At 32.4% G+C, this 26160-nt stretch overlaps 3 protein-coding genes across 5 annotated transcripts; all 3 read right to left on the bottom strand.

The window, feature by feature from the left end:
• Window positions 1–55: 55 nt before the first annotated feature.
• Window positions 56–4488, bottom strand: LOC127254571 (ferredoxin--nitrite reductase, chloroplastic-like). The gene is made up of 4 exons (XM_051279743.1): window positions 4016–4488; window positions 1728–2082; window positions 1227–1515; window positions 56–994 (listed from the first exon to the last, which is right to left on the bottom strand). The coding sequence occupies exons 1-4, from the start codon at window positions 4386–4388 to the stop codon at window positions 230–232; spliced, it is 1782 nt and encodes a 593-aa protein (XP_051135700.1). The 5' UTR covers window positions 4389–4488; the 3' UTR covers window positions 56–229.
• Window positions 4489–7384: 2896 nt separating this feature from the next.
• Window positions 7385–11044, bottom strand: LOC127251860 (cold-regulated protein 28-like). 3 transcript variants are annotated; one of them, XM_051275782.1, is made up of 5 exons: window positions 10757–11043; window positions 9625–9801; window positions 9302–9515; window positions 7951–8069; window positions 7385–7882 (listed from the first exon to the last, which is right to left on the bottom strand). In XM_051275782.1, exons 1-5 carry the CDS (start codon window positions 10892–10894, stop codon window positions 7772–7774), a joined length of 759 nt encoding a protein of 252 aa, XP_051131739.1. In that variant the 5' UTR covers window positions 10895–11043; the 3' UTR covers window positions 7385–7771. The 3 variants fall into 3 exon arrangements, with proteins under 3 accessions (XP_051131739.1, XP_051131730.1, XP_051131746.1); XM_051275773.1 differs by having other exon boundaries at window positions 7385–7866; window positions 10757–11042; XM_051275789.1 differs by lacking the exon at window positions 7385–7882 and adding an exon at window positions 8941–8989 and having other exon boundaries at window positions 8012–8069; window positions 10757–11044.
• Window positions 11045–12389: 1345 nt separating this feature from the next.
• Window positions 12390–12758, bottom strand: LOC127252895 (nuclear transcription factor Y subunit B-6-like). The gene has a single exon (XM_051277274.1). The coding sequence runs from the start codon at window positions 12756–12758 to the stop codon at window positions 12390–12392; it is 369 nt and encodes a 122-aa protein (XP_051133231.1).
• Window positions 12759–26160: the final 13402 nt, after the last annotated feature.

Here is a 26160-nt window from a genome sequence, read left to right as displayed (position 1 = left end):
AAACATAAAAATAAAAATAATTAATTTGTCAAATTTGATTTCTCACTCAAAAAGAAGAAAAAAAAAAATGAAATTTTTTCTAATTTTCTTCTTTCAATTTTCGGACCAAAACATATCTTAAATTTCTTATTTTAAAAGCCATACAACTATTCTTACCTATCCAATATATTTTTATTTAAAAACATATAATTTGAAGACAATAAAAACATTAAAGAAAAAACCCATAAATTTAATTTAATAAATCTCGATTTTCTTCTTGAGCGACGTCGATGCCCTCCTTCAGCACAGCGCCAAATTTGTTAACCAACATATCGACAACCAAAGGGACTAAGTCATCACAAGGCACGCCCTTCTTATAAACCTCTCCCAAGTGACTCTCGTTTCCGACTCTACCTCCGACGAACACGTCCGCGCCTTCGACGACCTTCCCGTCCGCGTTCCGAGTCATGCATCCCATGAACCCGATATCCGCGACTTGCACCTGCCCGCACGTGTTCGGGCAACCCGTCCAATGCATCCTCACGGGGGTCGTAAGCGAGACGAGCCTTTGAACTTCCTCCGTCACTCTAAGGGCGCGCGCTTTCGTCTCGATTATCGCTTGCCCGCAAAATTGGTTGCCCGTGCACGCGACCAACCCTTGCATGAGGAGCGGCGGTCGGGGCGAGAATCGATCGTTGAGGAGGGGTTCGTCGAGTAGTGTATTCAATTTTGTGTTTTCGACATTCGGGATGATGATGTTTTGTTCGACGGTAAGACGGAGCTCTCCCGAGCCGTAAGTGTCCGCCAAACGGGCAAGCTCGTCCATTTCATCCGCTTGGAGTCGCCCGACGGGAATGTGGATCCCGACGAAGCTATAGCCTTCTTGTTTTTGAGGATGAACTCCGAAGTACTGTCGACGCTCCCATTGGGTCCGGATTAGGTCTTCCGAAGACGATCTCTCCAAATCTTGTCGAGGCATTCTTTTTACGACTTCTTCTCTAAATCCTTCGATGCCCTGTATCAGAAACATCAACAACGTAATTTCTGGTATCAGCTTAATCTAGTATTAACTTGAACTTTTAGGTGAAATAATCATAATTTCTTATATCAACTTAAATTTTTATATGAAATAAGCATAATTTCTAGAATTAGCTTAAACTTTCAAGTGAAATAGTCACAATTTCTGATATCAACTTAAACTTTTAGGTGAAATAGTTATAAAGATAAAAGAAATAGGCGTTGCTCACGAGTTCGTCGATCAACCACATCATTCTTGTTTTTTGTCTATTCCCTCGAGACCCTAAATCCCGATAAGTTTCAAGTATCGCTTTGCAAATTGGAATGATGTCGTCGCCGGGAACCCATGCATCCAAAGGAATCGCTTCGGCGCATCTTTTGGGACTAAAGAATCCGCCAACAAGAATATTGAATCCGAACCGTCCATTCTTCGTCGCCGGCATGTATGCAAGATCGTTTATATGTGGATGCTCGTAGAGATCGTGCGACCCTATCACACACACGTTCCACTTCCTCGGCCTACAGAAAAAGTACCGTCAACAATCCTAACCTCATAACAAAATACATATATTATACGCGTCCTAAATCATTATATTCTCCCAGATCCAAAATTTACAAGCAAATCGAGCCCATTTCATTAAATGAGCATTTCAACTAAACATTTAAGCTATATAGTCTTCTAACACAGTTAAATTACGATAAAACTGATAATTCGCTTAATTGAAACTTACAAGTTAGTAATGGCGGGATTGCCGAGAGAATTTCCGGTAATGTAGTGCGAAAGCAAATTCGTATAGGGCCTCGTATCGACGATTTCATGGGGATCGATTCCGGCGAGAGGGTTCCCGACGGGATTCCTCACATTGTCCATTCCACTTTGCAAGCTCGTCAACCCGACTTTATCGAGCCCTTTTAGAATGTCGGGCACATCGGGCAATACGACGCCCCGGATTTGCCAATTTTGACGAGTTGTGACATCGGCGCATCCGTCGGGGCCGTATTTCCGAATGACACTCGCCAAATACCGAGTTTGGGCACTCGTCGTAACCCCGTTCGGGAGCTTCAACCTCATCATAAATCGACCATCTAAAGAAATAAGAAGCCATGAACATAGATGGATAGATAGCTTCGATCAATTTACTACACAACGGTTGTAATAAAAATAGTCAAATGAGATTCAATACACAATGGTATGTGCGATGATTTATTTATTTTGTTTCTCTAAAATATACGTATACAAAAGATTCAAAATATTAGATTAAATGCCTATTAAAACACAACCAAACACTACTATATGTATATTTTTTATTTAAAATTATATATGTTATAGTTTTAAAATAAATTTAATATATATAATTGAAAAGATAAAATATATTTTTAAATATTTTAAAATTATATTGCAATAAAAATTAATATTATCTCCGTCCGGCTCTAAGAGTCTCATTTATTTTTTGTATATTTATATTTAAATATTAATTATTATATCAAAATATAGTATAAATTAAAAAAATATTACAAAAATATTTTCATTAGTGATTTATAATACTTATAGAAGGATATTTGTACAAAAAATTATACAAATATAAGCATATTTTTAACGTTAATACAATAACGCAAAATCTAAATGTGACCTTTAGAGGCAGACGGAAGGAATATCATTTTGTAGAAATAAAATTTTCTATAATATAAGTAAATAAAAAATATTAGTATTTATTATAATTAATATAAATTAATTTTTATAAAATAGGTGAAATTTTAAATGTACATATATTTTTTTTTTTGTGAAAAAAAAGATAAATAAAAGAATTTTAAGTGGATAGATGCATAATATTACTGTATTATGCAATTAATTAAGTTAATTTATGTTTATTAAATATATTTTAATTTAGTAAATTTTATTCAAAATATAAAATATCCATTATTATAAGAAAGACAAAACGAAAATGATGTTAATAGTGGTCGGAAGAAAAGAGTACAAAGACTCCATTCATCTAATAATTTTAGATGAAATAATTTTTTGTGTCGTAATAAAATAAATTATGTCAAAAATATAAAATACAGTACAATATTATTTAAATTGAATAATTGACTTTTTGTAATGAATATTTAAAATTTTTGTTTGATTTTTTTACTTTTGTTTAAACTATTTTATATTATTATTATTATTTTTTAAAATCGCAATCTAAAAATATTATTCAATAACAAAGTCAAAATATCACAAAAAAATATTATTTAAATAAAAAAAATTGAATTAAATCAAAATCAAACTCAATTTCCAAACAAAATACACTGTCTATCCCAACATAATTGAACACTTTCATTAACGAAATCGTATTTAAAAAAATAATAATTAATTAATTAATAATAATAAATTATAATATTATTTTATTATTATTTTTATAATTAATGTTAATAATTTTAAATAAAATTTAATATATATGATTAAAAAATTAAATATGTATTTAAATATTAAAAAAATATTTTTATTTATTTATAATCGACTTAAATTAATATCATTAAAAAGATAAAATTTTAAATATAAATAAAAATATTTAACATTTTTAAAAGAAAAATAAAAATAAAATTTTTTAATAAATTATATATTATTTATAATATTAATTAAATTAATTTATATTAGTTAAGTACTTTATCCATCCACTTCTAAGATTATATTTAGCTTTTACGTCTTAATTTGTACTATAGATCAATATTTTTTATACAAATATTCTTTTATTATTATTATTGTTATTATAAGACATTAATAAAAATATTTTTTAATTTTTTTAATTTATATAATAATAATATTTAAAAATAAAAAATTAAATGAAATAAAAAAATATTTATTATTATACAAGACACAAAAAAAAAAATAAAATTTTAACAGAGTAGTAATTGACGATCCGATTCCAAAACACACGATTCAATCCAGTTAAAAGCATTTTATGCAACAATCAAACACTGTTCATCATCAATCATCAGATCAGATCAGAATCAGATCGAATAAATTAACCAAACTTACAGTGATGCTTCCGCCGGTGGAACAGTCCCAGCCATTTGAGCCGGACATCGACGTCGTCCTTACTCACCTTCGACTTCTCCATCTCTTCCAGAGGTATTCTCGACAGCTCCTCGATCCCCTTTTCCATGAATAATTTCATAGGTTCCTTCTCGATTTTGATTTTCTCCGTAGGGTTTATCCCCTGTCGGAATTTCTCCTTCACCACGAAATATCCGTCCTTCTCTTCCGTCCGGGGATCCAGCCTCGCCGAATCGGTTTTTTCCGGCGCCGGCGCCGCCGTCTGCGGCGGCGTGGCCTGGAGTTTGGGGGTGCTGAGTCTATGATTGGGGTTTGGGAAGGATGGAGCTATTAGTTTTGCTGAGAGTGATGACATGGTCGGGAGAGTTGAAGAAATTTGAGATGATTTATTTTTCCGGCGGCGGCGGCGGAGGCGGTGGTGGGAAATTTGGAGGCGGCGGGGATGGGTATTTAAAGGCGTTTTTGAGTGGTGGGAGGAGGCAACTCTTGGACGTTGCTAAAGGTCATTTTCGATAGTTGATGTGGTTTTACGAAAATACCCTCCTCCAGCCCGCTGATTCGATTCCTTACAGCTTAGTATTACGGGTTAGTCGGTCAATTTGTATACCTTTTATTATTTTAAAAATAATAAACTTTAAACTAGATAATCCACCTGTTTTTCTGTCGACAAATTCTGGTCAATAATAAACTAAATTGTCATATTCAGATTTTTAATTTAGCTTAATCATGCACTTTTAATGTTTAGATAATTAATAAATAATTAAAAAATATATTAATAAAAATAATTATGAATAAATAATTTAATTAAAATAAAAAATTTTAAATTTTAAATTTTAAAATATGATTAAAGCGTATAATTATATTTTAAAAAAAAAATAATACAGACACATAAGAATAAAAAAAAATAATAGAAATTACGGGGGACAGATGAAATATTTGTTCGTTTTAATTCAAAATATTTTATTATTATTATTTTTATTTATTCAATTTAAAAGTATTTTTTATTTAAGTAAAAATAATTTATATTAATATCAAAATACTCTAAATTTTGATAAATTACAAATATATTATTACATATACGATTATGTATAGTTACACAGTATGCTTCCGTTGATAAATAAAATATTATTATTTTTTAATCTATTATAAAAATCTCGAATAGTACAAATATATTCAAATTAGAAGGAAATAATAAATCTGTTCACTCAACATTTTTAGATAAATTAATTTTTTGTGTAAAGTATAAAACTGGGTTGATAATATAAAAATAATATTTTATATTGAATAATTAATTTTTTTTATGAGTAAATAATAGTACATGTAGTATTATGTTAATATATGTATATTTGTATTTTTTTAATAATATTTATATAAAAATATTTCATTGAAAAATATTATGTGAATAAATTGAATAAAATTAAGTGTTTCTATTATTAAGTTATAAAAATATGTTATGATATTTTTTTTATTTAATGTTATTATTACTAGTATTCTTGAAATAAGAATATAATATTATATGATTACTTTTTTTTTAATTAAATTAAAAGAAATAAAAATAAAAAAATATTGAATAATTTTACTTAAAAATTTAAAGAAAAAAAATAAAAATTTTAAAATATTAAAATTTTTTAATTAAATTAAATTATATTTATAAAATATATTTAATATTGAACTTTTATTAAAAATAAAAATATATCGAACTGTTTTACACAAATTAATATAAAAAGTATGTCTCATTATGAAAAAAAAAAGCACGTATCAGCTGTTATTTAATAATAAAAAAATAAATATCATATTTAATAATTATTTTATATAAAAATTAAAATTAAAAAACACTAAAAAAGCATACCCCACCAGACCTACCTAATATATATATATATACATATATTTTTTTTTGTATTATACAATCACTTAAAAAAATAAGTTATCTTAACATTTAAACAATTCTAAATAATGATTTTTATTCATATTAAAAAAAAAAAAAAAAACATAAAAAACTATACTAAGTTATTCAAAAATATATACACCTATGAAATTGTCCTCGCATACACGTTATTCAACATTTCCAATGCTGAAGTCTTCTCTATAATAAAATACTCGCTCCGTTCAGTTAGAAAATATACATATTTTTATTTTGAAACGTCCAATTACAAAGTAAATATTTCATTAAATACCTCACTTATTTCCATAAATACTTTTATTTTACATCACATCATTACTTTTACATCAGAAAGCAAGGACAAAAATATCATTACACTACTTTTTAACTATCTATTATAATTAAAATACTATTATTTCTTAAATACGACGCTAATAATAAATGTATACTTTGTATGTAGACAGGAGTATGAACAAACTAATCAATGCTCCAAAGTCTACTTAGAAATTGGTATATGTTAGCTTAGGCGGAGAATTTAGCCCGTGTGCGTATTCAGATAGCCACTATGAGTTTCATGTTACAAAAAAAAAGTATATATTGTATAATTTAATTTTAAATTATTCAATTACAAGATAATTATTTTTTTAAGTAACAACAAATCTCATTATTTTCTTATAAATATAATAAAAATAAATTATTTTTATACTACTTTTATCGGTCTATTACAATTAAAATACTACTCCCTCTGTCCAGCTAAAAAAAATATACATATTTCTATTTTGGGATGTCAAATTACAAAATAAATATTTGATTAAATACCTCACTTTTATTCTACAAATACCCTTGTTTTACCTCACATAATTACTTTTACACCAAAAAGAAAGGACAAAAATATTATTACACTATTTTTAACTGCGCATTATAATTAAAATACTATTATTTCTTAAATACAGCGTAAAAAATAAATATTTACTTTCTACGTGGACAGAGAGAGTATTATATATATATTTTTTATATACTTTTAAAATGAACCAAGAGAATACCAATTAATACTCTATCAATCTCAATTCAATATATATATATATTTTTTCATTTCGGTCCACCTACTATAAAATATTAATTTTTTATTACAGTAAAAATAATTTATATACAAATACTAAAATTCCTCTAATTCTTGCAAAAATAAAAAAAGTAAATTTGCTTTGTATTACAAGAACAACAATACCAAGATCATATTATACTCGTCTATTATTTCTTATTCCAAAAAAAAAAAAAATGTAAAATAGCCATCAGCTGAATTTCAAACTTGAGACAAGGCTGCCTTTCTAAATCTCATAAGCCCATTTGATGTTACATTTACGAACAATTATTTTCTTCTAAACCAAGTAGCTCGTGTTTGATAGGATAACATGTAGATCATTGTTGAATATATCTCTCGTAATACATTTTTAACTACACCAAAACATTGGTCGTTTCATCTCAAAACAAAACTACACCAAAAAATTGTATATACATTTTTAACTAGGCAATCAAAAAATCCCAAACTCCAAACTTCACCGTGCAAAGAAACCGATATATATATACACGCTCATATGCGTAAATCACTAGCCTCTTGTCCGCGACGCTAAACACACACACATAGATATGCATATATATATATATATATATCTTACATCTATATCTATATCTCAACAGTAGATGTAACAATTTACCTTGTGCTAGCATAAGATCTTTTGCACCAAAAAAATCACCTGGATTGGGCTTTCTGCTCGTGCTTTAGTGACAGAGAGTGAAAAATCCGAGATAGTTCCTGTGTTGAAGTAGGATTTCAGGATAAGGGATAGACAGACCTCTCAGTTTTATTCGAGATAGATTTTTGATGCATCAATGACCCGGGATTGGGCTGTTGATGATTGAATATTCTTCTGCTGAGACATTTTCTGGAGGGCATGATCTGAAATAACAGATAACTGAATCAAGAAGCGTAAGCATGTACATAAAAAGAATTGATTTAAGAAAAAATAGCTCGGGAAATTACTTGATTCTGAGATGAAGTGTCGACCAAAGCTAAAGCCGGCTTCAGCCTTTTTGTCGAGGGGTCGGAATCTGGCTCACTTTGGCTGTTGTCTTCATCTGAAAAATTTTGACCCATCCCCTCTGCAGAAAATGAAGAAATATGGATTACTTTTTATAATACAACAAAAAAAAGGACTATGCAATAATTGCACTTCCGCAAACAATGCAAATATTTAGCATATGCAAAAAAGTGGCACAAATTGATCTCATTCGGGAATAAGAAAGACATGGGGTCTTCGGATTTTACGTTCATTTATTAATGTCAAATATTATAAGCCACCCCAAAAGTAGGCACAAGCAAAATGTTCCTGCGTGTCAAACCCTAATCCTTATTATTTTCTTACTATCGGAGAAGCTCAATAGTATGAAATGCAGATTATCCATTACATAGAGGCTTTTCGACTTTTTGAAATAATAAAAAGTTGAGTATTTGGTGTCATATTTCGTGAAAAATAACAGATATTTGCTATGATGTTTTTTTTAGAAATATTAATGTTGATAAATAGTATAAAAAGTTTCAAAATTGTGTATATTGACTAATTTTTATCACATAAGATTAATCAATCTTTTACAATAACAAGCATCAGCCTATTTTTATATCCTAATAATGCGTATTCACGGAATCAATAAAACAGCACATTCTTTCATCACTTTCAACTATCAAGTTCCATATCCTATTTTATTCACCTTGTCAGGTATATAAATGTCAAAAAGCGGCATCAACTTACGTAAACATGTCAAGAAAAGCATAATCGAATTATCAAGATGATATGGTAATGCAAACATAAGTTTCTTCAGTCAACTGCATAGATTAACTCGTAATTCTTTCAAGACAGACAGCGATTACAATCAAACAGCTTCAAGGCCTAAATAGCATTGAGACAAAAATTGCTGACCACACTAACTTCTCATAAATATTGATGGAAAATACTAAAGTAAGAAAAGAAGAGACCTTTCAGGACATGAAAGTTGGCGAAGGTTTATCTGTTCTGAACCACATGCTGTCATGAAAGTCAAACGGCAAAAAATGACAAGGATGAAACTTGAAGACATGTTGGGTGGTTACACATAAAAACTGAAGCATGAGATGGATGAGTTTTATCTTTGCATGCTCAAGTGGAATAATGAAAAGGCAGATAACGCCTCGCATTAACATGCATTCAACTACGAACTTTGCTATCCTTGGTGTAGTATCAAATTTGTCAATGAATCCAAAACCATCAAATAAAAGCATACGCACAAGAAAATATCATATCGGAAACAGTGAAAACTAGATGAGCAACCATGTGATCTACAAGGAGGAGTTAAGTCACCTCGTGTTAAGTGAAATAAATCCTGATGGGCTGGTTTTCTAGAAGAACACTTTTGCGTCAATGATGCTAACCCATGGGAATATCTCCTCCTTATTCCAAGTTTCACACTATCACCAAGCTTTTGACCAGATAATGGAGCAAACTGCTTGCCATTATGCTGGTATTTGCACACCCGACCCCTCTTTTGCGAGTTTACATTCCTAGCAATTTGAAACTGGTAAAGGCAAAGGAAATAGGTATAAATTTCTACTTTCTGAAGCATGTAATTGAAATAAAGATTTTACAAATCACACAATAAAAGGGCTTCAAATGCATTTCTTGACCTGCTCAGAAGAATGGCTAGTATTGATGTGTTGTTCAGCAATATTTAGATCTCTCCAACTCATATACGAGAAGTGTTGAAGCAAATACTTTGAGTGGTTCAACTGCTTAATAAACGACATTTCCAGCTGATGAATATACAAACTGTGCTTCTCATCTGTCCATGCTGTGCAGTCACCCTACAGGAAGAAGGAACCTTAGAATAATCTTTTTAGCCTTATGGATTCACTGAAATAAACTTACCAATAACCTCATATCACCATCAATTTTTTTTTTCTTGAATTCACTTTTAGAGGTCATCTAAGACAGGATAACTGATACAGTAAATATTGCTGCTTTTAAATCTATTTGCATACAGTAAAGAGGTATATAATTGCCCAGCAATTCCACAGCTCATTAATACGATCTGTTTAAAAATTAGAATAATAAGCGTTGACAAATGATGAACCACAATATATAGTGCAACCTTCTCAAACGAAGAAAACAATGCAAATTCCCACCTCTTTATAAGTATTGATTTCTGCCATGTCTTATTTAAGATTTTCGAGAAGCGATACAACTTCACCTCAAATCCAATAAAATCTCTGCATCTCCACCTAGTAATGTTAGATTCTCTAGGTTCATCTTATCATTACCAGTAACTTACTCCTTGAAGACTCCTGGATAAAGTAGCTTCCATATCGAGAGAGGTTTCAAAAGGTCTACCAATGGTGTTTGACATCCACGTCAATACATTAATTCTCTACCGGAAGTAAGAATAATCAGAAAGAAATTTAACTCCCTCTAAAGCCACACACAGCGGAATCTAAGAACAGTTGATTTCAAATACTTGAAATTTGACCAGAGCAAACAACAGTGTCCACTTGATCTCAATGTGGATCTCAAATCCTAAGTTAATCCTTCAAACATAAGGATCCAAAAAGAGCAGCGATGTTCAAGTAATGAGCTAAATTAGCACTTACCTAAATGAACTTTGTATCCAAAGGACCGAACAACGCATCAGTATCACACGCAATTTAATTACACACAACTACTGCATCACACACTAAAGAGTATTTAAAATTAGCAAAAAAAAAAAAAACACTCCTAAGGAATCGGAGAGGCTCCAACGAAGAACAGAAGAATAAAAGTTACCGGCAATTCAATGGCAGATCGGTGCGAAATATCTTGGCAATTCAGTACGGTCAAAACCGACGAATCCGAATTAGACAGAGTCAACTCGTCGCTGCAGGCCGGTGCTGCCGGCGGCCGCTGACGGCGAGGCGGAGACATCGGAGAGCAATTCCGTTGGGTGCAAAGCGAATCCAATCCAATCCAAATGCTGATTATATGTAGATGGAAGCGGACAAACTGAAAGAAAATATCACAGAAATGGAAAGGAAACCCTCGGCGATAAAAATGGAGAGAGAGAGAGAGAGAAAGAGTAAAAGAGGAAGGGAGGCTCCACTTGGAAGCGCTTTTACACGTGTCAGCATCAGTGGTTAGGCGCCACGTCAGACGAAGTTGATAATATCTTCAACAGATTTCAGCCAGATATTTTTATTTTTTTATTTTATTTTTCCGTGAATGTACTGTACGTTGTATTCGCTTACGCCCACAATTATTATTCATAAGATATTTCTCATTGCTTAAGTTCATAATTTTTATAGAACAAATAATCTCCTGGTGGTTTAGGGGTTGGACTTGGTGGTGTAGGGATTTGAACCCATAACTTCATGGTGGTTATGAGTTCAACCTCCGACGCCTTAACCTGCCATACATGGTTCGCCTAGTGTGACTGGTTTGCAGTGTATTAGGTTCGACCGAGGTAATAGATATAGATTTATGATTGTGTTTTATGAGTTGAGAATGAAGTTTGGAATAATTAAAAATAATCATTTATCTTCCTTCAATCTATTCCCTCCGTCCCAACTCAAAATATATATATTTTTTTATTTTAGTAAAAAATAATTATGCATCAATGCCAAAATACTATTAACTTTTACCTGAATTACAAATATACCATTATACATACAATTAGTTTTTAAATACTTCCACTAACTAATAAAATATTAATATTTTTTCATCTATTACAAAATCCCAAAACGCCCATTTAGACCGAGACAGAGGAAGTACTTTTTATTTATTTATGCAAAGGGCTTGCTCAATAAGTACAACAACCTTGTTCTCATTCATTCGTTGCTCGTGGGGTCGAAAATAACTTGATAGTTGTTTTACAGTCATTTGTAAGGTGTTATTTCCTCCTTCGATTGCTGCTACAACATATTCGTATATAGAGGATAAGGTTCATAGAATTTTTTCGACCTTGTCCGTCTCTCAATGAACTTCATTATGCTCCTTTTCATCGTGGACAAAACTTGACCAATATAAGCCTCAACTGTTTCTGAAGGCTCCATCTTAAGAAGTTCATATTGTCACTTTAATGTTTGGAGTCTTAATCATCTTTCAATTTTTTATGACAAAAAAGTATATTTGTTATTAAATCTTCTTTATCAAAGAATCGCGTGTTCTCCGTAAATATCTCTAAAGGTGACTATAAGTGTCTCAGTATTACTTTCAATAATGTGTCGTATATTTGGCAATTTTGCATTGGTCACTTAAATTTTGTATTGTGCCATTGGAAAAAACCACAGATCTTCATTTCCCGGTGAGTTGTGGCGTGCAAAGTATCCTTTGGAGCTCATCTATATAATTTATAGAACATTCAAATAAAAAGGAACATAAATATATTTGAGTGTTCTTAATTCTTAATAAACCGTCCATCCATTTAACCTTGCTTTTCTTCTACATCCTCTTCGCCTCTATCATATTCATCAGTTCCCGGAATTTGGAGAGGTCCGGCCGAGAAATTAATTGGCAGTGGAAGTGGCGCCGTATAAGGGAATTGGCTCGAACTACAGCTAGTAGAAGAGCGGTACCTGTCGAGATAGAGTGACAGGGGGCCAATGTAGTTGGTAAAGTTCAGCGATGATAAGCCATCACTCACATCTTCCGCAGTTATTATTCTTCGGCAATCTTGATGACATTTTGCATTAGCTTCTACAGTCATGTAGCTAATCAGTTCAGAGATGCATTCTTGTATAGCCTCTTTTGCGTTGTAGGCAATTTTGCTGTGGGGCGGGAGGATACTATTCATAATTTTAACCACTTTTGTGATCGGAACGTACAGACTGGGGTCACGCACGACCAAGTCTTTTTTTGTTGTTGTTCGAGAATTTCAGTATCTGAAATGATTTTTATATCTTATACATAAATACTTATTACCATTAACTAAAACATAAAAATAAAATAAAATATTTCAAAATCGATCGAATCATTTTTTTAATGGGTAAACTGTTTTTTTTAGTCCTGTAATTGGACCCCTTACATATGATTTTATTTTTTTCAAATATCTACAATATATATATATATACACATTTAAGCCATCTCCGACCCATCAACTCTACTTATGCTATTTTAATTCTAAATACGCAGTTGCTACAGTAATTTTACTTTGACTATAACTTTATTTTTCACTATTATTCTTCAAGTATTCAATTTTTTATATTATTTTAAACAATTTTTTATTTTTATAATTAAAATAATTTTTTTTTAATTTAGAAAAATAAAAAAATAATATTTAAAAATTAAAAATTAAAATTTTAAAAATAGAAAAAAGAAAAGAAAAGGAAGCAACGCCATTACTGGCGCTGAATTTGAGGCTAGTTGAAGACAACCAACGCCAAATTATTAATGGCGCTGGGTTGGAGATGCCCTTATATATACAATATACTGGATATATCTAAACCAGATTGCTATTGGATATATTGCACATATAAATGAATTCAAAGAATACTTGCTTGTGACTCAGTAAGAAGTGGTCGAGTTGGTGTAGCGGACAAATTGGTTTCAAATTTCATCACGTCTTTTCAATCAAGCCTTTTATACAGAAGTTTTTCAACTGCGAATTCCCACTTCATAAATTAAAAAAAAAAGGTCTTCACAAATGAAAACCCCCTTAATAGCTTTGCTTGAATACATATATATAAGAAGAACCAGACAAATGAACCAAATAGAGGATCCAAATAGATATAGTGTCTTTGAAGAATCAAACATAGTATTTATATATCCAACAAAAAAAAGCCGTTAATTAAGAATGGAGATGATACGCGTTCGATCACTAAAAAAATAGTATATTTGTAACGGAATTCCGTCCCTAAAGATCACGTAGATAATGTAATTCCATCATTAATTCCGTCTCTAATATCATTAGTAACGGAAAAAGTAAATTTAAAGACTGTTACGATTTATGGAATAAACTCTATTTTCATTAAACACAATTAGGGTACAATATTATATTTATACAAGAGATATATTAGGTAGAATATATATATCAATATATAAAATATATATATACTATATATATATCAACATCCCCCCTCAAACTCAAGGTGGAACGGTGGAGCCCAACTTGAGTTTGTTCAAAAATGACTGAAAACGGCCGGGAAGGTGAGGTTTGGTGAATCCGTCGGCCGTCTGATCAGCAGAGGAAATAGGAGACAAGGAGATGCTTCCATGAGCAACGTGATGACGTACAAGGTGACAGTCGATCTCAATATGCTTCGTACGCTCGTGGAAGACATCATTTGTCGAAATCTTCATGGCGCTCTGACTGTCGCAATGGATAATAGTGGCAGAGGGCTGAGGCACTCCAAGATCAGCCAAAAGCCAGCGAAGCCATAGAAGCTCAGCAGCGGTATCGGCAAGGGCTCTATATTCAGACTCTGCACTGGACCGGGAGACAACCGTCTGTTTCTTGCTGCGCCATGAAATAAGCGAGTCGCCAAGGAAGAAGCAAAATCCGGTGGTCGAGCGGCGATCAGAGGGATCTCCCGCCCAATCAGCGTCAGAATACCCGGTCAAAACTAAGGAGGATCGAGCGGAATAATGAAGTCCATGAAGCAGGGTACCTTTGACGTACCGGAGAATCCGTAGGACAACAGAATGATGAGTCGTCCGAGGAGCAGACATAAACTGACTGACGATATGGACGGCATAAGCAATATCCGGTCGAGTGACAGTCAGGTAGATGAGACTTCCCACTAGCTGACGATACAAAGTCGGATCATCAAGGGGAACGCCGTCCATCGGAGTAAGACGACAGTCAGAATCAAGAGGTGTAGGAGCAGTCTTGGAGTCAGTGAGACCGGCAATAGATAGGAGGTCGGAGGCATACTTGGCTTGAGAGAGATAATATCCGTCGGAGGTGTCGGAGATCTCAAGTCCTAGGAAGTACCGAAGAGGCCCTAAACTCTTCATCTCGAAGTGGCGGTTTAGATGAGCTTGCAACTCGGAGATACCTGAAGCATCATCTCCCGTAATAATCATGTCATCCACATAAAGCAATAAAATAGTAATTCCAGCTGACCCACGTCGAAGGAAGAGAGCCGAATCATGATCACTAGAAGTAAAGCCAAGCTGGAGTAGAGCAGAGCTAAATTTCGAAAACCAAGCTCGAGGTGCCTGTTTCAAACCATATAGGGCACGGCGAAGTTTGCATACCTTGGAAGAGGTAGGAAAACCAGGAGGAGGAGACATGTAGATATCCTCGGATAAATCACCATGCAAGAACGCATTCTTGACATCAAGCTGATGTAGGGGCCACCGACGAGCGGCAGCGATGGCGATAAGACAGCGGACAGAGGTGAGACGAGCAACCGGGGCAAATGTCTCCTCATAGTCGATACCATACTGCTGGGTGTAGCCTTTGGCTACCAAACGTGCCTTGTAGCGCTCGATAGATCCATCAGAGTTAGTTTTGATTCTGAATACCCACTTGCAGCCAATAGGTTTCTTGCCAGGGGGAAGATCAACCATATCCCACGTATGTGTTTTCTCCAAAGCCTGCAACTCCTCAGACATAGCCTGCCGCCACAACGGATCCGCATACGCCTCACGAAAGGTCCTGGGCTCATGATGGGACAAGGTGGCAGAGAAGCAGTGATAATCAAGTAAGTGAGTAGGAAGGTGACTAACCCGAGTGGAGCGACGAGGGCCAGGATCAGGGGCTGAGATCGAAGTCGTGTCAGGCTCTAGTGGTGGTGATGTATCGGAGTCGAGAGCAAGAGTAGGCTCGGGGATCAGCTGCGGTTCAGGAGGCGCAACCGAGACAGCGTTAGGAGCGGGAGATGGAGACGGAGCCGTGTCACTGGAAGGGAATAGGGGTGGAGAGGACAAGGTAAAGAACGGAGACGAACGATCAAAGGGGACTCGGAAGTGAGACAAGGAAGAGAATTTGGTATCCTCCCAAAATGTGACATGACGAGAAATACGTAGCCTATTGGAAATAGGATCCCAACAACGATAACCCTTATGTTCTAACCCATAGCCCAGGAAGCAACACAGACGAGCGCGAGGTTCTAACTTAGTGCGCTCATGAGGAGGGAGGAGGACAAAACTGACACAACCGAAAGGGCGGAGAAGACTATAATCAGGGGTACGATTAAATAGTCTTTCAAAAGGACTGACATTACCTAGGACAGAGGAAGGGACACGATTTATAGTGTGGACAGCGGTGAGTGCGGCTTCTCCCCAAAAGCGATCTGGACAAGAGGCTGATAAGAGAAGGGTGCGGACTGTATCAAGGATATGACGGTGTTTGCGTTCGGCGCGACCATTTTGTGGAGAGGTGTATGGGCAGGAGCGTTGGACAACAGTACCTTGATCAGATAAGAAACTAAGAAATGATGTATCAGTATACTCAAGAGCATTATCTGTGCGGAGAGTTTTTATAGTAGAGGAAAATTGGGTATGTATTATTTTAGCAAAGGTCATATAAATAGATGGAAGTTCAGAGCGATGCCGCAGAAAGTAAATCCATGTAAAACGAGAATAGTCATCAATAAAAATCACAAAATAACGAGAACCATTCATAGACACAGTGGGCGAAGGTCCCCAAATATCCGAGTGAACTAAAGAGAATGGAGTATCCGCAATGGAAGTACTATGAGGAAACGACAGAGCAGGTTGTTTTCCCAACGAACAATCTACACAATTAAAAGACTCAAACTTAACAGAACCCAAACTACCCTGACTAATCAAGGACCTGACTTTATTGGAAGACGCATGACTGAGACGACGATGCCACTGAAGGCAGGATGGTGTAGAGGTGGTGGCAGCTGAGATAGAGGGACGAGGGACCTGGAGTGACGTAAGTTCAAATAAGCGGCCCGTCTTCCGGCCCTTCCCAAGAGTCCGCCCGGTTTGCGCGTCCTGAACCTGCACACCAGTAGAAGAAAATAACACGGTGAGACCTTGATCAACTAATTGACCAACGGAAATCAGATTTAAGGTTAATTGAGGGATACAATATGTGTCAGGGAGGGATAAGGATGAGGTGGATGTATGTCCGGTATGGGTAATGCGCATATGGGTACCATCGGCAGTAAGGATAGGGGGTAAGGATGGTGCGGTGGATGTGGAGGTCATAAGGCGTATATCAGAGGTCATATGATTACTGCAAGCAGAATCAAAATACCAAGGAGAGTTACCTGATGTGGTAGACATGGCGGTATTGGAAGATAGAACCTGTTTAAGAAGAGCTTCCAGGTCCTGAATCGTAGGAGGCGCAGGCGCAGGCGCAGCAGAGGCTGTGACAGAGGAGGTACCAAACTGAGGTCCACGAGAATTCCGAGGCTTGTAGTTACTACTTCCAGAGCGAGGTGGTCTAGTGGGGCAATACTGTATAGTATGGCCTAAAACATGACAGTAGTGACACTCCACCTTTGGGCAATGACCGAAGTCATGATCAGAGGACTGACATCTTTTGCAACGATGAGAACGACTCTGAGTAGGAGTTCGGGCAGTGACCGCAAGAGCAGAGTCAAGCTGAGGAGCCTTAGCTAGGTGGAGACGAGTTTCCTCAAACAGAATCTCCTGAATAGCTGCATCCAAGGTAGGAAGTGGATGCCGATGTAACAAAGAGGCACGAACTGCCTCATACTCTGGACGCAAAGCCATTAAGACCTGAATGAGGCGAAGATGATCAGGACTGATCTCTGCTTGATCCAACCGATGCCAAAGGGGTTGCACTTGGGCAAGGAAGTCGTTGATAGATTGTCCTGGTTCCTGTTTTAGATCGTGGAGAGTGCTCCATAACTGATAATAATGTGCCAAACCAGTAGCACGGAAGCGGACTGCCAAGAAATCCCACGCTGCCTTGGCAGTGTCAAATTGGGCAAGCTGAACATGGATCGCCGGAGTGGAAGTATTGCGCAACCAAGTGAGAATTTGATGGTTTTTACTATCCCAATCTTCCAATTTTTCAATATAAGATTCAACAACTGTGGCGGTAGGCGTAACTTCTCCTATAGAGACTGGAGCAATGGGGGCAACTATATCTCCCGTAACAATTCGCCACAATTTCCGACCTATCAAAAAACTTTTCATCGATTGTGCCCACAAACTGTAATTATCTCCAGACAAAACAACATTGATCGGAATATGTACATCCATCTTTTCCATAGAAACTCAAGAGAAAACAGAATCTCAAACCTCAAGCCGAAAGCCGAAACGAAAGAAACCGAATCAAAACCCGAAACACAAAAAGTCAACCGGATACAAAAAACTGCTCAAACCGAGGAAGTGAAGATACCATCGCGGAGGAAATCAAATTCCGAACACGACGGTGCAAAGATCGCCGCCAACGGCCGCCGCACGCGCCCCCACGCGCCGGCGAGGCGTCCGGCCGGAAAAACACGTCGGGCGCGTGTGACTCTCACGCGCCGCCGTTCGCCGAACTGTTCCGGCGTCCGGCCGGTCTCGTGACGGCGAAGACGACGGTGGTGGCGGTGACGGTCGGAAGTGATCGGAAATATGCTATCTGGAATTCGTGGGTTGTTTCGATTTAGTCGGGAAAAAGGATGGCTCTGATACCATGTTACGATTTATGAAATAAACTCTATTTTCATTAAACACAATTAGGGTACAATATTATATTTATACAAGAGATATATTAGGTAGAATATATATATCAATATATAAAATATATATATACTATATATATATCAACAAAGACGAAAAAATTTGTTACAAAAATGATAATCATCTCTTATCAATCTTACTACTTCTTTATTTATTTATTTTAATCTAGGGTGTGTTTGTTGGGGGATTGGATTTTAAATACACTGTCATTCCATTTTTTTTTTCCCAAAAAATATCAAATCAAATACCTATTTTTCATTTTTTATATTATACTAAAAATCAAATTTTCATTCAAAAATCACATCAACACCTATTTATATCACATCATACAACTATTCAAATTCAAAATTTTTATTATTCAAATTCTAACTCAAAATCCAAACCACCCCAAACAAACACACCCTAAATATAATTATACATTTAAAAATAAAACAGATAATCTAATTAATTTGGTACTGAAAGGTGATTTCAACTCTCAAATACAAAAACAAAAGTTATATCAATTGCTTCTATCAAATCTTTACTATATGGAATTTGATGGTAATTGTACCTAATAATTACTAAAATGATATCTTTACTCTAAAAGTGAAAATTCATGACTCCAAAAATAGAACTTTGTTAAGACATAAATCTTTAATGTTTTGAAAAAGATAAAAAATAGAATATTTAATATAATATTTTATAAAAGAACATATATTTGATCTAAAACATATATATATATTTAATTACTTTTAATAAAATGTACCGGGGGGACATACACAGGTTTGTCCCGCAAAATAAAAAATAGTGGTTGTTATAATGTTGCTGACAACACTACAAAAAATAGTATATTTGTAACGAAATTTCGTTCCTAAAGTTCATGTAGCTAATCTTTAATTTCGTCTCTAATATCATTAGTAACGAAAAAAATGAATTTAACAACGAAAAAATTTTGTTACAAAATTGATATTTTTTTGTAGTGCAATACATCCAATATATACGACAACACATGAATCATAAGTTAGTACATGATTTATATTAATATATTAGAAAAAGCAGTAAACCGAACTAATAATATATGATAATATTACACAACATATACTACTACTAATATCGAATATATGAAATATATTCCTACATCAATTGTCAGCACATATACTTTCAACTCACATAACATGTGTTGAAAACATGTACTTTAAGTTTTTCTTCTATATGTTGATTAAGGCTAATCTGTTGGATTAAAAATTCAATTGTAGGTTAAATGTAACTATTTGGCTTATCGGTCAGATTAAATTTATATTAAGTGATATATTAATTTATTAGGCTTAAATGCATTTCGTAAGTGCGGGCCTCCTATGTGCAGAAACTCGGTAACTTATTAATTGGGTGATGTGACCAATTAATAATAAGAGATATATTTAGTCCGGATTGATGATCTCTGTTTGACTATTTATTATCGTGGTTTGAAATAAATTATTACATTGTACGTAGATTGTTATATCGCGTGTTGTCAATTTATATAATACACATGTTTCATGTTAATATATGTCTTGTGTTGAAATCAATTGTAATATGTATTGTACGGACTATTATTATATGTTGTCAATTTATATATTACATTTGTGCTATATTAATATTATATTGATCAGATCAATAATATAGAGATAGAGACAAAGGCAAAAAAAAAAAAAAAAATTCTTTCATTAATAAGAGAACTACTCAAAATTCATGGATGAAGATTGAGTCATTACAATAATATCTGATAATACAAAGTGGAGCAAGCTATTTTAAATATCGATACAATATATATTCGTGAATAGTATGCGATTGCTCGATAGTAATTAAAATTCGATCTTGTAGTACTCTACCACCGATTTAATTCCATTGATTGGCGAGAATCCTTGTAGTTATACTCTACCACCGATTTCATCCCATTGAATGGCGAGAGTAGTTATACTCTACCACCGATTTCATCCCATACGATCACAGGAGCAAGGCATTGGTGAATCATGCATGGTCGCTCGATAGTAGATACATTCTAGAAAGAGATTGTCTATTACAAACTTTGAGAATACTCTACCACCGATTTCTAACATTGGGTGGTTAGAATATTCATCGTAGTTTACCACAGATTCCATGCACGAATAGAGATAGGAGTAAGAGTGGTGAATCGTGCATGGTCGCGAAATAGTGGTTAAAAATACTCGTAGTACTCTACCACCGATTTCCAATATTGGCTGGTCTGAGTACTCGACGTATTTTACCACAAATTTTATGCACGAATAGAGATAGGAGTAAAAGTGATGAAATGTGCGTAGTTGCAGAATCGTGGTTAAAAATACTCGTAGTACTCTACCACCGATTTCCAATATTGGTTGGTTAGAGTATTCAACATATTTTACCACATATTTCATGCACGAACAAAGACACGACGGGGGGTAATTTGCATAAGAAATCATGCCAATGTCGATTATGTAGAGAGTGACGGCTTCACTTGCTTTTAAACAAATGTAATTTCGACAAACTTAAACATGGATATTTTGGTATAAGTTTTGAGTATTATTGCATACTCTAAACTTATTGGATAGAAATATTTTGAAGAGGAAATATGTTGGAAAGGAATTGTATAATTGTTTGGTTGATGATTTGGATTGAATTTTCACCCCAATTTATAGGAAAATGAAAAAAAGATAATGGCTATAAAAAGTATATGTTTTTCTGCAATGTAAGTAAATAAGTAAGGAAACTGTAATTGATATTGACAAAATATTGCAATTATTAATGACATATTGCAATATATTGTTGTAGGAAATCTTATAATAACATTGTTTAAATTAAAATAATTATCTATATCTAACTCTTCTTTTCTCGCTTATCATTTTTACTTATAATATTGATTCATATTAATGAAATATTGCAATAATTATTTTACAAAATCTTAGAATGAATTTTCTAAACTTAAAAAAATTACTAATATATTAAAAATTATCTTCTTATTTAGTAAGCCAGATTGATAAAATTAAAACAAATACACTGATTTATTTTTAGGGTGTGTTTGTTTGGGGATTGAATTTTAAATCCACTATTCATCCCATTATTTTCCCCAAAAAAATCAAATCAAACACTTATTTTTTTTTTTTTTTATATTATACTAAAAATCAATTTTACATTCAAAATATCAGCACTTATTTATATCACATCATACAACTATTCAAATTAAAAAATTTTACTATTCAAATCCCAACTCAAAATTTTAGTTAATTAAAATAAATAGAATAGAGTATCGTAGATAGCCTCACCAAGAAATAAAAAAAAAAAAAAAAAAAACTGAACTTTAAAATAAAATATATTTGTAATAAAACTTAGGGTTTGTTTGGTTTTGGCTTAAAAAAAGTTAACAATGTTTAATACAATTTCTAATAAAAATATACTATTATTTTTTTTTCATATATCATATCAAAATAATTATTGTATAATAAAAATAATTTTAAATTAAAATTAATATAACTAATTAGTCTAATTAAAGTAAAATGAAGTTATAAATTAAAAAAATTAAAATAAAATTAAAACGTATAATTTTATTTTTATTTTTTAAAAAAAGTGACAGAATAAATGAAATAAACGGTAATAGAAAGGTGAACACAGTAAATTGGACGGAAATAGTATTATTTAAACTAAATTTCATATAAAAATTTTAAATAAAAACTAAACAAACCCTTCGTTAAAAAAATAATAATAATAAAAAACAATAGTAGTACTAATTAACTTAATCAAGATGATTGAGAATAACAGCGTAGTCTAGTGTAGTCTAATGGCGAAATCTTCGACCCCTTGACCTTTTTATGTATTGTCTATCCATGCAGTATACATTGATTAGGACTGATGGCCAATCTAATAAGCTTACAATTTACAATTTCAAATATATATAAAATTAAATATATTGAAAAATGAAACTTTAAATTTAAATTATTATATTATATTGACAATATATACTCCACAATTTATAAAGATATATACTTCTTCCTCCTCCTCACACCCTATTAACATAATTTTGTATTTTTAATCATATATAATAATAATGAATCATAATAAAATAATATATGTATTGGACAAATCAATTTATAATGATGATTTAATATATCACATCGAACTTTAGAATAGATCAAAATATCATAAATGATAAAGAAACAATAGAAAATTTAAAAATTGACAAATATTATTAAAACTCACCAATGATAATTGAGTCACACCGTTGCAATTCTCTAATACAAAACTCAAAAAATATTTTGATACTCAATAAATCAAAAAAAAGAATACAATTAATCTCTATCGATAGGTTGGTAAATGAAACTCTGTTTTAATTGTAGTACAAGACAATAATCGACCGGAGGGTGCCCTTTTTATAGTCGATGAGTTTCGTATATTTTGTAAGTAATCAATATTATTATTTTTATTATCCAAAAAAGCGATGTCCACTTATTACGTATGATCCCGATATAAAAGTGTAATATTATTATAATATACTACGACATATATCATAAATATCGAATCATATTATAGATTGTAAGTAAATGGTATCGGAATTTTTATAAATAATTATAATCTTAAAAAAAGGAAATCTACTTGTTACAAAATATTATAGATGTATAAAATATGTAATATTGTTTTATCATATACTATAGCATAATTTCTTATTATTGTAACACCCGAAAGGTCGCCCGTTGTGCACACAAACTTACACATCCTAAAATTTTTTTAATAAAATTTCACTCACATATAGTAATTAAAAGCTGAAGCTTCAAGGAAATCTAGAATGTGTTTCTTTGATAAAGTTTTTTAAAACTTTACTATTTGGATTTTGTATGTTTTGAAATATATATATTTACAAAATATCTTATCAACTATTATTTAAATATCAAATCTAAATTAAATATATCCAAACCAATCCATATAACCAGACTCTGGAAGTTTGATGTTATGTTTGATATTACTATTCATCAATAGTAAATTTTTTAAAAAACTATTACATAAAAATATATATTTTTGTCATAAATATTAAATCAAATATTAATATATGTTAAGGTTGTGATATCAGGTCTAGACGCAATAACTATTACTTTTCATATCTAATCGTGAGAGTAACAACAGAAACCCCAACGGTTTTCTCAAGAGGGATTGCGCCGTAGGTTTGAAGAACACAAAACCCTCTATCAATTTGCACACCCAAATCCTACAATGCTAATAAATCTAACCTGATTTCATTAGTTAAATAATCATAATTTTTATTTGCTGAATTGTATGGCTTCACATCATGAATTTACTATTGAACATATTCATATAGCTTCCATAATTGCGGATCCGCTTAATTACTAAAGAATTTTCGCGTAAGTTCTATAATGAGCATGTTGCTCGTTTGAGAGTGGAACCATATTTCGATATTTCGATTTAGTGGGAGCTGATTAGAAATGTTCATATACAATTAAAGTTACTTTATTTTATACTGCAATATTCAATTTTAATTCAATATTCATATGTTCTGAATTGAAGTTAAGGTCGATCAGTTGAAAATAGATATGTTAAGATCACATTAATGAAACTTTCATGTTGTGCATCTACACTTGATCGAAACTTAGGTTATATTGATGTTGTGAGCATTGATCGGTTCCATTGCGATAAATACATTGATGGTCTCTTTGATCCGCTTTGATGTAATTTATAAATAGGATTAGTAATATACATTAAAAGACCTTATAGCAAAATTTTCATGAGTTAGGTTATTCAGTGTACATTTATCCAAGTGGGAGATTGTTGGATTAAAAATTCAATTGTGGGTTAAATGCAATATTTGTGCTATCGGTCAGGTTAAACCTATATTAAGTGATCTATTAATTTGTTAGGTTTAAATGTATTTAGTAAGTACGGACCTCCTATGTGCAGAAACTCGATAACATATTAATTGAGTGATGAAACCAATTAATAATAAGGGATATATATTAGATTGTGATCTCCGGTCTAGATGCAACAACTATTACTTTTCATATCTAGTAAGGGCATAAACCCCAACGGTTTTCTCAGGAGATGTTGCGCCGTAGACTTGAAGAACACAAAACCCTTTATGAATTTGCAGATTCGAATTCGACAATGCTAATGAAATCAGGTTAGATTTATTAGTTTTATTTTTATATCAATTATTTCAACATGATATATCTGAGCTTAGGTTTAATTTCTAATAAGTGGTAACATAATCAGTATAGTGCATTATTAGTCATTATTAGCAACCTAAGAAAACCACTTTCATATTTTTTTTTCTCAAAATTATTATAAAAAATAATTGTCCCAAATCACATAATGTAGTATAATAATAAAATTATCTTATTACAATTGAATATGTTGAATTGATTTTAATAATTGAAATAAAAAAAAGAAACTAGAAAACCCCTTGATTCGCCTATGTTAGGGTGTTGATTAGAGGTTGACGAGGATTAATAGTACTTGTTTGAATATTTGAGGAAAAAAAAAATGTATTTTAACCTAAAATAAAAATTGTTTTGAATATGCTAACAGTATTGATTAATCCAATTATTACATAAAATATTATAGAAAATATATATTATAATAGTGTTAGTATGTACTATCGGTTTTATTTTATATATATGTTATATAAATAACTTTGTAAGTCGAGATCTATAGTAATATATGGACTAATGTCATGTATTGTACTTCCTCCGTCCACGGATAAAGTATACATTTACTTTTGGTGCGGTGTTTAAGAAATAATAGTATTTTAATTATAGTAGGCAGTTAAAAGTAGTGTAATGACATTTTTGCCTTTACTTTTTTGTATAAAAGTAATGATGTGATGTAAAGTAAGGGTATTTGTGAAAAAAAAATGAGATGTTTAATGAAATGTTACTTTGTAATTGGACGTTCCAAAATAAAAATATATATATTTTCTAGCCTGGACGGAAGGAGTATTATATTTATATTATATAAATATATATGTGGTACGATCGATTTACACATAATGTGCTATCAATATCTATTAATTGTAATGTTAACATTGTTTTAATTGTATTATATTTAATCGATACAATAAACAACCCCTCAATTATTTCACCTTTTGTAGATTACAATTTACTGTTTAAATAAAAATAGAGGGTATGAAATTGAATAATATAAATTGTAATATTCAACTTTTAAAAAATATTATATAAATATTAATTTAGAATAACAAACATAACTAAATATAAATTTTAATATATATAAATTTATTAAGAGGGATAAGTTCTCCGGTAATGATGATATCATCATGACATTATGCTTTCAATGTTGCATTGTGAAAAATTTACTTTTTTTTTTTTTTTGGACCTTTACCTATATGTCAATAAAATTATCTATACTTCAATATAATCTTAGTTTGATACCTATCTAAATTTACAATTAACCCGTCTAATAAACAAAAAAATATTACATCCATAAATTTTGAAATTATACTGACCAGGGTCACTCATCCCGAAATTACTTTAAAATAAACACCTTTAATTTTAGAGTTTTTTCAAGTGAGCTTTCGAAAGGGAATGTGTTATGAGTAGTTTATT

This window comes from Andrographis paniculata, unplaced genomic scaffold, assembly GCF_009805555.1.
Source record: "Andrographis paniculata isolate CXL003 unplaced genomic scaffold, ASM980555v1 Contig12END, whole genome shotgun sequence".
Taxonomy (NCBI): Eukaryota; Viridiplantae; Streptophyta; class Magnoliopsida; order Lamiales; family Acanthaceae; genus Andrographis; species Andrographis paniculata.
The sequence above is the reverse complement of the archived record's forward strand: the minus strand, read 5'-3'. Positions and strand labels throughout refer to the sequence as shown.